At 41.0% G+C, this 13,357-nt stretch overlaps 1 protein-coding gene across 2 annotated transcripts in view; it reads right to left on the minus strand.

Annotated features, from left to right (window-relative positions):
- Nucleotides 1-630: 630 nt before the first annotated feature.
- The window catches only part of nlk2 (nemo-like kinase, type 2), an 81,251-nt gene continuing 68,524 nt past the window's right edge, over nt 631-13,357 (minus strand). For both annotated transcript variants that reach the window (XM_078245810.1, XM_078245809.1), the window contains 2 exons: nt 2,805-2,898; nt 631-2,206 (listed from right to left, as the gene is read on the minus strand). In XM_078245810.1, the coding sequence (XP_078101936.1) occupies nt 2,121-2,206; nt 2,805-2,898 (180 nt within the window). In that variant the 3' untranslated portion in view covers nt 631-2,120. The remainder of the gene's footprint in view (nt 2,207-2,804; nt 2,899-13,357) is intronic.

The raw sequence follows: 13,357 nt of genomic DNA on the forward strand, positions 1-13,357 counted from the left end.
TGTTCTTCCTCCTCCTTGTACCCCTATTTTTACAGTACTGTACCCTGCATCTCACAAACTTGTCCTTTGTCTCTGTGATACTGTAATTCTTGTTCTTTGTTGATATAAACCTGCAACCAGTCAAAATCTATTGAGCAGTCAGTACTGTTACAGTAACGAATGGAAAGCACAATGTTCAGGGCCATACAATTTGTTCATTGTACAGTATACAGCCTACAATGCACTGTACTAAACAATACTAAAAGGGACAAAAATCAAAGGAGTAAACATGTGATCAATGAGCTTCTTCTTGTCTTTGGGCTGGGTCAGGCCAGAGCACTTCGCATCACAAGCAATATTGTCCCTCCTGAGGCAATGGGGGAAGAAGCCTCTTGTGTGCCGTATCCAGCCCTGACACCGCGCATACGCACTCGTCCTCGTCCTCTCACATTGTTTCTGCTATCCATTCTCAGACTTTCTCCTTCCCACCTTCAACAACCTGTTTGCTCTCTGAACTGGCTTATATTGGTTGCTTCACATCATTTGAAACAAGTGAAATCAATTTTGAGTGGTTGTGTTCAATCAATGACGTGTTCTCTATTTGTATTTGATTGTTGCTACTTGTGTTTACCAGTATGGATGACATGGCATTAGAATGCAGAATGTGTTTTGAGAATGAGAATGTGTTTAGAGATTTGCTGAAAAGTCTAAGTGAGATCTGCAAATTGTGTTTTACCATGTGAAATGGTTTAAGGTATTGACAACAGACTGCACAATTAGCTAAATGGAGCTCAGCGAAAATTCTGGCAGGAAGACTTCTAAACTTAATCACGTTTCTCTCTCTTCTAAAACTGAACAGATGTTTGAGGCGCTCACTTTTAGCTAACCAATCAGAAGAGGCCCTGAATTTCTCAAGCCAATCACAGCATGACACCCCTTTTTTAAACCTGTCTCTCTCTGCTGCTCAGTTGTCATTTCAGGCTAAGAACAACCCTCCTCCCCTTGCTCCTCCGGCTTTCATCCTGCACGGCTCCTGGTTCCTCCTCCGACCAGACTGCGTCGGCTCCTTGGTTCGATATTCGGGTTCCTCACACCGCCATCAGTGTCTAGACTCCATCGGGGGATCAGCTTCTGGCCTTCTAACCCCCTAATTATATATCATTTAATAATAATGGAGTCTAATCTCCAAAGACTGTACATGTCATATCATGCATTTGTACAATAAATCTTTGCATATCTGCAACGAAGTCTCTCCTGATTGAAATGTGTTCAGGCAACTGAGAACTTTGTTCAGCCAATGGGTTTTAGTGTTTTAGCAATTGAGAAAAACTGTAAAAATGTACTTCTCCCTGAGAACTATATGTTTTGAACAATGTGTTTTCTATTTTTTGGTGTATTGTTTGCTTGATAGTGTACATCATTTTGATCACTTTATGATTTGAGAGCAGTGTTTGATTTTGAACACAGGTAAAACTGTTTTGAGGCGAAAGTTTCATTTTGCGAGAGGAGTCAGAGGTTTTGTAAAATTTCAGTTTCAGAAAATCGAGCACGGTTTCAGCAATTGTGTTTTAGCAATTGAGAACACTAAATTGCTATTCCTTGAGCCTTTAACTTTAAACCAAGAGTGCCACATTGCGGCCACAGAAAATAAATAAAATGGTTCAAGAAGCTTTGTGAGGCTTATTTTGTCCATCACTAAAACTATGGGGAGCTTTCAGCTTTCAGATCAATTCCAATCGATTGTCTGATTTAATTTACCAGTGCAGAGCTGGGCATAATAATGCAGAGTAGCCTGATTGCAAGGGAAATTAATCCGTTTGTGATTACAGATATGTTAAAATAGACATCTTTTTTTAAAATTTATATTAATCTATTTAGCAAAACAAATGTACAAACTGTTAAATCGTATCTACTTGGAAGTAACCAGATGAGTTTGTTTAAAACATTCTGATTTGGTCTCCAGAGCATTTGTCTCATTAATTTGCAAAACACCCCCATAAAGCAATTATCAGTGAATATCTCTTCATGTGTTTCATATTTCAGCATACACACAGCAGACCTGTGAGTCCTGCTCTCCAGTGAAATGCTACGCAGATGATAGAAGACGTTGAGACGCGTTCTTGTTCCCAGTTAGCAGCTTCTCAGTTGGGAAATATGATGACACAGCAGCAGCTATTCCCACACCAGTGGAGATGGAGGCATTTCAGAGGGCTGAGCCACTGTGGAACTGTTCAAAAGAAGGCCAACAAGTGGGTGAAGTTAATATTAGTTAAACATGTGTCTTTTTAGAAAAAGTAATTTGTTACTTGGGTGAATGTGTGTGGTTAGTTATGTTGTGTTCCTCAAATGTTAAGATGATTGAAGAGAGGCTTATAATTCTCCTAATATACTTATCGGAAAGTATGTAATTGAATGAGCTTACATTTTTCATAAAAACCACCTATGTGGAAGACATTAGGTAATGCAGTTACTTGTAGTTACAGTTTTACATGTTGGGACTTTTATAAACTAGTAGTAGTAGGAGCAGCAGGAATATTTCAAAAGAGTTCTCAAAGTTTCAAAGTTTTTTTCTCACTCATTTGTCATCTCAGACTGTCAGACTCAGATAACACTGTTTCAAACCATGCAATCTATATGGAAATGGTTTGTGGCTTGTTAGCCTAGCCTAGCACAAAACAGGGAAACTGCAAGCCTAGCTCCGTCAGATAGTAAAAAATATACTCCTACAATTCTTAAACCCCAAGTCTAATTAACATGTTGTATATTTTGCTTTCAACACATACATAATCTTAAGTTCTACTTCTGTGTATTAAAAAGCCTCCTACCTGATAAAGCTTTTAAAAGCAGCTGATTGAGGGTTAATGCAGAGTGGCACTCGACTCCCCTTTTGCTGTTCCAAAATGAACTGATGGATGATCTCTGAGAGGGAAAAAAAACAGACCAGCAGAAAAAGATCAGTAAATTCATTTTAAGAAATCAATAAGTAAAGCAATAAAGTCAGATACAGTCTTTAACTTTCTTTAAGACATTTCTCACATGTATTTGTAGCCAGAATCTTGGTTGCCTTTCTTTATTTACTGTTCTTTTGACTGCCATCACCAAAATAAATCATTTTCGAAATGCCTTTTAAGTGTAATTGCAAGTTCTTGTCAGAAAAGAAGCAGTTGTCAAGTTTTTGAGTTCAAGTCATCTGACCTTAGTCCAAGTCATTTGACTGTAGTCCAAATCATCTGACTTGATTCCAAGTCATTTGACTTGTCTGCACCTCTGCTGTGAATATTCTCTAAGTAACTCTAATACCTGATGCACTGCATCTGTAGGTCAGCCTTTCCTTGTCTCCACTGACATTTAGTTAATGATCTTTACCTATGAATCCATAGGCATTACTTTAATTTTATTTATTCAACCTTTATTTTAGCAGAAACATTCTCAGAATCAATTCAGAATCTCTTTTACAAGGGAGTCCTGACAGCAGCAGCATAACATGTTTCACATAAAAGAACAAACAGTGTTCAGAACAGCACATGTATACATTGAGTGGTCAAATAGTTCTTAATCCTGTTTTTATAATCATCTATGCTAATAAAATAATCTAGTTTAAGGTGACTCTGTAGCTCACACCAAGATGAGGCAACAACTTTAAAAGCACAGTAGTGGACATTGGGTTACTTTCAATGAAACGGGCCGCATCAGCCCTCTATGAATTTGACCGTGAAACACACTGGAAGACTGCACTTGAAAAACTGGACATATAAATGAATTTACTACTATGGATTTTTTTTTCACTTAAAGCCCTGTGTAATGTGTGTATATATATATATATATATATATATATATATATATATATACATACATACATACATACATACATACATACATACACACACACAGGTGCTGGTCATATAATTAGAATATCATGAAAAAGTTGATTTATTTCAGTAATTCCATTCAAAAAGTGAAACTTGGATAATGTATACATTCATTCCACACAGCCTGATATATTTCAAGTGTTTATTTCTTTTAATTTTGATGATTAGAACTGACAACTAATGAAAACCCCAAATTCAGTATCTCAGAAAATTAGAATATTACTTAAGACCAATACAAAAAAAGGATTTTTAGAAATGTTGGCCAACTGAAAAGTATGAACATGAAAAGTATGAGCATGTACAGCACTCAATACTTAGTTGGGGCTCTTTTTGCCTGAATTACTGCAGCAATGCGGCGTGGCATGGAGTCGATCAGTCTGTGGCACTGCTCAGGTGTTATGAGAGCCCAGGTTGCTCTGATAGTGGCCTTCAGCTCTTCTGCATTGTTGGGTCTGGCGTATCGCATCTTCCTCTTCACAATACCCCATAGATTTTCTATACGGTTAAGGTCAGGCGAGTTTGCTGGCCAATTAAGAACAGGGATACCATAGTCCTTAAACCAGGTACTGGTAGCTTTGGCACTGTGTGCAGGTGCCAAGTCCTGTTGGAAAATGAAATCTGCATCTCCATAAAGCTGGTCAGCAGCAGGAAGCATGAAGTGCTCTAAAACTTCCAGGTAGACGGCTGCGTTGACCCTGGACCTCAGAAAACACAGTGGACCAACACCAGCAGATGACATGGCACCCCAAACCATCACTGACTGTGGAAACTTTACACTGGACTTCAAGCAACGTGGATTCTGTGCCTCTCCTCTCTTCCTCCAGACTCTGGGACCTTGATTTCCAAAGGAATGCAAAATTTACTTTCATCAGAGAACATAACTTTGGACCACTCAACAGCAGTCCAGTCTTTTTTGTCTTTAGCCCAGGCGAGACGCTTCTGACGCTGTGTCTTGTTCAGGAGTGGCTTAACACAAGGAATGCGAAAACTGAAACCCATGTCTTGCATACGTCTGTGCATGGTGGTTCTTTAAGCACTGATTCCAGCTGTAGTCCACTCTTTGTGAATCCCTCCCACATTTTTGAATGGGTTTTGTTTCACAATCCTCTTCAGGGTGCGGTTATCCCTATTGCTTGTACACTTATTTTCTACCACATCTTTTCCTTCCCTTCGCCTCTCTATTTATGTGCTTGGACACAGAGCTCTGTGAACAGCCAGCCTCTTTAGCAATGACCTTTTGTGTCTTGCCCTCCTTGTGCAAGGTGTCAATGGTCATCTTTTGGACAGCTGTCAAGTCAGCAGTCTTCCCCATGATTGTGTAGCCTACAGAACTAGACTGAGAGACCATTTAAAGGCCTTTGCAGGTGTTTTAAGTTAATTAGCTGATTAGCGTGTGGCACCAGGTGTCTTCCACATTGAACCTTTTCACAATATTCTAATTTTCTGAGATACTGAATTTGGGGTTTTCATTAGTTGTCAGTTCTAATCATCAAAAGTAAAATAAATAAACACTTCTGTGTGGAATGAATGTATACATTATACAAGTTTCACTTTTTGAATGGAATTACTGAAATAAATCAACTTTTTCATGATATTCTAATTATATGACCAGCACCTGTGTGTGTGTGTGTGTGTATATATATATATATATATATATATATATATATATATATATATATATACTACCGGTCAAAAGTTTGGGGTCACTTAGAAATTTCCATTCCACTCCATTACAGACAGAATACCTGCTGAGATCAGTTGCATTGTTTTTTTAATCAGGGCAGCAGTTTTCAGATTACATTATGTACTTACATACTTGCAAAAGGGTTCTCGACTGTTGTAGAAAGAAGTGGCTGATCTTTAATGCAATATCTACATTGCCCATTATCAGCAACCATTCATCCAATGTTCCAAAGGCACATTCTGTTTACTAATCTGATATCATTTTAAAAGGCTAACTGAGAAAACATTTTTAGGCCTTTATTTGTATAGGACATCTTAGACTTGAAAGGGGAGAGAGAAGGGGAATGACATGCAGCAAAGGGCCGCAGGTCAGAGTCAAACCCGTGGCTGCTGCATCAAGGAGTAAACATCTATATGTGGGCGCCTGCTCTACCAGGTGAGCTAACCAGTCACCCACTGGTGTTCTTCTAGTTTGAACCAAAACACTGGTTTCTGATTGGCAGGAATCCCCAGAACCCCCAGTGGCCCATGTGACCTGAGAGATAAACCAAACGCAGAAAACTCCTCCTTGCCTTTTTTCTAACTGCAACTCGTTGCTGAAAGGATGGCATGCATGCCAGTTAAAGTTTGTACATTGTAATTAAATAGTTCATCTTGCTGGACGAGTTAACTATTTTTGTGTTCACAAAACACTCTCTGGATCCTGTGGAAACACTGTCCCCACCATTGTTCCATTTTAATCTGCTGAAGAAAAAAAGGTTTTCTTCAGAGAAGGACAACTTTGGACACCGCTCTCTTCTTTCAAATCAGCTTAACTGTTTTTTCCGCTGCCATTCAGAGGAGCAGTTTTCCCGTTAATTCACTGACGTGTGATAATACGGACTATTCTGTTTTTACCGCGGAGGATCTATCGGACAAATGAATAGACAAACGCACCAAAATTTGCTTCAGGAGAGATGATTCACGTGAGGCAATTTATGTTCTGGGCAGAGATAAGTAAGTGTGTTCATTTTGTAAGGGCTATTGCTACATACATCTTACTGTATAATTGTGATTATACTGTTTATTGCCGTGCTGAAGTGCTCTGATCACGGTGCTTGCTGAGTGTGGGGCAGACACCGTCCCCACATTTAAGAGTAAACTTAAAACTCTCCTCTTTGATAAAGCTTATAGTTAAGGAGTGAGGAGTTGCAGCGTTCGCCTAGCGGGGGACGGTGTGTAGCCACAATCATGGCGCGCCCCCTCCCTATCTCTGCTTCTCTTCATAGAAAGTTTATATTTAGGGAGTGAGGAGTTGCAGTGTTCGCTTAGACCGGCGGGGGAGAGTGTGTAGCCACAGTCACAGCACGGCCCCTCCCTATCTCTGCTATTCTGCAGCTATGTTGTTATAGTTTTAAACTGCCGGGGGACTTCCTTTGACACACTGAGCTCCTCTCTCTTTTCATCTGTGTGCAAATGCTTGTTACTAACCTAGCTCTGGGGAGCTTGTTCCCCGGAGCCCTTTTGTTTTCTCGTCCTGCAGTTTTCCCTGGATTAGGGTGGCACCTAAATCATGGTTGCAGCTGTCGCTGTGGTCCTGCTAGGTGCCCTGCTACACCCTGCTATGCCCTGCAGTGCCCTGCTATGCCCTGCTACGTCCAGCTACGCCCTGCTATGTCATGCTATGCCCTGCTACACCCTGCTATGCCCTGCAGTGCCCTGATACACAATGAACTACTACAACAACTACTATTTCTAGTCATAGTTCCATTAATTTTATTGTGACTATAATTGCCACTGTTCATCATACCCCCAACTGGCACCGGCAGACAACCGCCCACCAAGAGCCTGGGTCTGTCTGAGATTTCTCCCTAAAAGGAAGTTTTCCTCACTCAAGGTTTCTGCCTAAAAGGGAGATTTTCCTCGCCACTGCCGCACCAAATGCTTGCTCTTGTGGGAATTACTGGAATTGTTGGGTCTTTGTAAATACTAGAGTGGGGTCTAGACCTACTCTATCTGTAAAGTGTCTTGAGATAACTCTTGTTATGATTTGATACTATGAATAAAATTGAATTGAATTTTTGTGCTTGATAACTGTATAAATTGTGTTCATCTTACGCAATTGAGATGTTAGTCCACTGTTGGCAAGGGTAAAAAACCTTTCAGTCATTCAAAACATCAGACCACTGAAGTAACGCACAGTACAGCGGTGCTCTAAGTAGACTAAAAGATTGTTTATTCTAACCACCAGAAGTCAACTGTTCAGCGTAGGCAAGACATATAAACTTTTCTTTCGTCAACTCCGGCGTAGAGGAGTGTCACGTGACCTAATGGCGTACCAGCTAGTTGTGCAAAAGACAAGCTCAATATAGTGCACTGCTGTATTTATCCTTTTAAAGATACCGACCAGAGATATTTGTGCTCAACCGGGACGAGAAACATTCTGGATGCAGAAAATGTCGAAATCTAAAAAGTCAGCGGGCCGGTGGAGATATTAAACAGCATATGCTCTGTGGTGGAGACGCAGTGGACAGGAGTCAAAATGGCGCCGCTGCTTAGCCTGGTTGACACCAGACCCTTCTCAGTTGTAACTGAGAGTGGGTCTTGACAAGCTTCATTCACAGCCCATTTCCAAAGGGGAGTCACCCTGAGATGTTCACAAGTAATTTTTTGGAAGTCCAAGTCGAGTCTCAAATCTTTGAGCTCGAGTCCAAGTCAAGTCTCAAGTCTTTGAGGGGCAAGTTCAAGTAAAGTCTCAAGTCTTTTGCCACAAGTCCAAGTCAAGTCTCAAGTCTCTGGCCATCTGATCTATCCCTAACACTGTATTGTTAAATCTTATGAATTCAAAGCATGTCCTGTAGCTACCATCCATACAGTATAGTATCAAAATCAGTTGTAGGATAATTTTATGGGGTCTACTTAACACATCCCTCTAGCCCTCGGACCTGGTGAAATATTAACCTAAGTCTGTCACATCATATGGACACAATTATAAAGATACAACTTGCTTGTTCCCAGGCAATCCCAGCAACCCTAACACTTAACCTAACCCCTTAACCCTAACACTTTGCGATGGTTAGCTTGTTACCTGTGACGATATATGCTAAATGTAATGTCTCTTTCACTCAAAAAAATCAAGAGAATAGTGGCAGCGCCACACCAGTTACAGAACATGCATCTCAGTGTCAGTCCAAATTACGCACAATAAGCAGTTTGAACTCACTGATGTAATGCAATTTATTTATTTTCCAAGTGTTAGTACGCTCAGTGAAACTGAGTCCAGCGCGAGGGAGATTCGACTTAGAGGAGGAGAGGTTAGTGAGGCCAGCGTCTCCACGGCAGTTGAAGGATCACTGATCTGCTGCACCACGCATGGATGAAATAATGAAATAGTAAATAGGACTACAGTAACAGAAATATGTGCAGAATTAAGACAGTCAAGACGGCCCAGTGTTTGGTGAACCGGGTACACCTTGTTCACTTAATAGCATACAAATCATCCACGGGATCAATTACGCATCACATGAGTTTGCCCACCCGACACAGCGTTTGTTAATGGGGAGATGGATCCGTGCGTCCCGCCTCCTGTGCGCCATGGATGTCTGAGCCTCAGCAACTACTAACTATAAAGATACAATTTGCCTGTTCCCAGCATTAGCACAACACTTTGCGATGGTTAGCTCGTTACCTGTGATGATATATGCTAAATGTAACGTCTCTTTCACATTAGCAAGTGACTGACCTATCTGGGTTCTATGTTGTTGATCCGGCATCATTTATCTTAGTGCCATACACCTTGCATATAGCTGTTAGCTTACTGCCACTGCAAAACTAATGACAAAAGGCACAACTCCGGGAGGACTTGGTGTCGCCATCGACAATGCATTTTTTTTATATGTGAGTATTACATATGGCAAAGGGCAGGGGACATGCAGCTCGTCATACGTTTACCCAACGTATATGCGCAATAAAAGAAAATAGAAATACATGAATAAATTTAGATTTAAAAAGCAATAATTGCAGGAAAACAGGTTGTTGACGAGTCTCGAAGCTCGAGTCAAGTCTGAAGTCTTTTGGGTCGAGTCGCAAGTCAAGTCTGAAGTCTTTTGGGTTGAGTCCGAGTCAAGTCTGAAGTTAGCTGTTTGTGTGACTTAAGTGTGACTCGAGTCCGAGTCTCAGACTCGAGTCCCCATCTCTGGCGTCACCCACGGACGCCGCTCAAATTGCTGGGTGCAACCAATCAGACCAACGATCCAGGTGATGTAGCAGCGACAGCGGCATCACTGGGTTGCTGCGCTTCGGTGGCCGTCATGGTGAATGTAAACAAAAAGCTGCTTGCCTCGCTGCGCTATCATCATCGTGTAAAGCCTATCTCAACGGTTGTGATTGGTGCCTCGATTTGGAAAAATTGGAAATGGGCTTGAATCGCTCTTGGCCCAGACTGACTTGCAGAGCAAATCTCAAATTTGCCGGAAGTTCGTCAGGATTTTCCTAGGCTAGCCGCTGCTGTGTCTGTGGCAAAAAAGGAACAGGCTTACAACATGTCGCTGGCGGATATTGATAAAACATTTGCACTAGAGAAAATCTCCGATGAGCTAGAAGGTCTGAAGGAAATTTGCCGTTCCATTGTTTCGATGAAGTCTAAGCTCTCTGGCCTGGTCCCCAGAATGAACGAGGTTGAGAGCCGCACCGAGAATTTAGAGACGACCGAGAGGGAAAGACAGGATGATCCTGCCGCTAGCAAGAGAGAAATCAACATGCTTGAGAAAAAAATTAAGATTTTGAAAATCGATCCCGACGCAATAATGTCCGTTTCGTGGGCATCCCCGAGGTTAAGGAAGGAGGAAATACGTTTTTGGGGGAGCTGATTCGGGAGTTGCTGGAGACTGAGGGAGAGATTGAGATTAAGCGTGTACACAAGACCTCCAGCCGGCAGCCCCAGGCAGGAGACCATTCTGGCGAGATTCCTAAGATCATCGGACCGGGTGTTGCTGGCGACGAGAGGCAAGGGCAAGATGACCTGGCAGAATACATACACAAAACATAATGCTATTTCCAGACTTCTCCAGGGCTACACAGAAAAAGTGCAAGGTTCAAGGATTGTAAAAAGCTTCATGAGAGAGAGGTGAGATTCCGAATCCTGTGTCCTGCCAAACTTAAAATAGAAGCCAAGGCTGGAGTTAAGACATTTAAATGCCCCCGAAAGGCGATGGCATTCATAGACAATATGAAGTGATTTGTCAGCGAGGGATTTATACTGATGTGCATCCTCTGCTGAGGGCTGCGTTACCTTTTTTTCTTTTTTCTCGGCTCTCTCATGAGACGGACTGGCTCTAATGTGATCCTACTTGGACATATTTCCTTTTGTATTACTCTGGTTGGACTTTTTTTTCGGTAGCAGTGCACGGGGAACGGAGCGTGTGAAGTGAGAACTGAAATACTTTGAGGATGTGGTACAGCAATTTGGAATCCCTAGGTCTAAATGTTTTTTTTCTCTGAGTGGGGAGAAACTGTTAGAAAGGGCGAAGATGTTGGTGGTTAGCCATAGGCTCTGGTTTAGCACAACCGCTATCATGTGCACTCACTGGTTTAGAGCTAGCGCTACGCTTCCTTCGGACAGTCACCCACTCGCCTGGCTGGTTGGGGCCTGCCGGGGGACTGCTAACAGAAGCTACAGTATGTTGGCCTGCACCAGCTACGGAGCGCTGGCTAGCTACAGAAGCATATGATTTTGATTCCATGGTGCAGAGCCGTTCCTCAAACTCACTAAGCCTCGCCTCCAGAGCAGTGAATAAACTACATTTATTACATGTGTCTTTATCACTAAAAGAGGCAGAGGAATAGCTAAACATTTGACACACCGAGCAAGGGAGAGCAGGAGAGGGAGAGGAATTAGCCATTGCTAATGGCTAAGCAAAAGTAGCTAACAGCGATTTAATGAGATAATAATTGTGAGATCAGCGAGGCAGTTGCTGTAAGAGAAGAGAACTATAAGTGCTTGAGTATAACTAGTGTAGTTTAAATGCAATCCAGGCAAATAGCTGCTAAATTAAACAATGAAGCAGAGTTGAGTAAAGTTTTTGCTGGAGCAGCAAACTAGCGTCCGTGACGCGGAAGCACCAGAAGGAGACAATACGCTCACCGTAAATGTCAGCACGTCGTCGCGGATAGACCTCTGCCTCGATAGACATATACTTTATGCATTAGGAAGCACCGCACGTCATTCCTAAAATGGCGACCGCACTGACGTATCGTTTCAACGAAGCAGCGGCTAATGTGGTATCTATGTATGTATATATATATAGATATATATATATCTATATCTATATATATATCTATGCCTCAAAAGCAATCTGGGAAAGACACGATACACGCATTTTTTTCATTGTTTCTGTTTTACCTGCTTCATAGAGGTTAGTGAACTGTAAATAAACCATATCGACCGATCGTATAATGTCAGGCTTTGTTAACATGACTGTTTGTAACATGTTTAACATGTTATAGTGATTTTGACATGGGTAAATTAGTAAAACAAAGCAGTTGATTGTAGACTACAGGAAGCAACAGAGAGAAGGACACAGCCTCTATCTCCATCAACAGGACTACAGTGGAGAGAATCAGCAGCTTCAGGTTCCTTGGGGTTCACGTCAGCTCAGCAAGGATCTGACCTGACCTCACCACACCGGCAAGACTGCTAGACAGCGGGGCTCTTCTTCCTCTGCCAGCAGGAAGGTTCAACATGGACTCCAAGATACTCTGCAACTTCACCATCATCACTGCGATATCATCATGGTATGGCAATTGCACCACAGGCTTTACTGCCATCCATATATATGTGTGTAAAGTATACATGTATATTTTACTTTTCATTATGCATACATACATTACTACATTCTTTTTTAAATTCAGATTTATTAATTTTCAATACTGTCTAGCAAGGTCGCTTTTTTTATACAGCACATTTCAGCAACAAGGCAATCCAAAGTGCTTTACATAACATACATACATTTAAGAGTAGTTAAAATAATTGAGAATATAAAGCTAAAAAACAAAAAAAAACAGCTAAAATAGAATAAGACAGGTATGCAATACAAGAATAAAAGTTACAGTGCAGTGTAGGAAATTAATAATTACTTAAAAAAGCAGTAGCAAAAGGAAAATTATATTACTTCATTTACATTTTATTTGTTTATATTTTAGCCCTATATTTTAACTTTTACTTGTGACTTTCTTTTTAGTTATCTAATGAGCATTGTTGGGAGGTGCCTAAGGCTAACGACTTCTATTATTGTTGTGCACATGAAGAACCTTGAACCTTGGAAAAAGATGACTTCAAAACTTCCTCTTAGACCTCAGGAATTCATGTAACCTGGATTATAATATAGATATGCATTTTCTAACAATAGAGTTGTATACTATAAGTTAAGGTTGGGCAATATGGACCAAAAATCATATCTCAGTATTTTTGGGCTGAATGGTAAACATGATATATATCTCGGTATTTTCTACAAAGTGGGCTAAATGTTCAGTTGTAAATCAACGCCACATGTGAGATGTCACAAGCACTTTTATTAAAATAAAATGCAAAGACAAGGTTTTCTTCCCTGTTTGAACAGGTTTTCCTCTCCTGTAACAGTGAAACCTACGCTGTACATTTACAGCTTGATAACTTTACTGTAAATTCCTCCTCTTCTCCGATAGCAAACAGCTATGAGAGCATCATCCACCATCTCTCACTGGCTCTCTCTCGCATTACACACTACACACTAAACTATTCCGCAAAAGAGCTAATACGCAACAAATGTTTTTTTTAAAGATTACTTTTTGGGCTTTTTATTTTATAAGAT

The sequence above is a fragment of the Sander vitreus genome, chromosome 3 (assembly GCF_031162955.1).
Source record: "Sander vitreus isolate 19-12246 chromosome 3, sanVit1, whole genome shotgun sequence".
Classification (NCBI taxonomy): domain Eukaryota; kingdom Metazoa; phylum Chordata; class Actinopteri; order Perciformes; family Percidae; genus Sander; species Sander vitreus.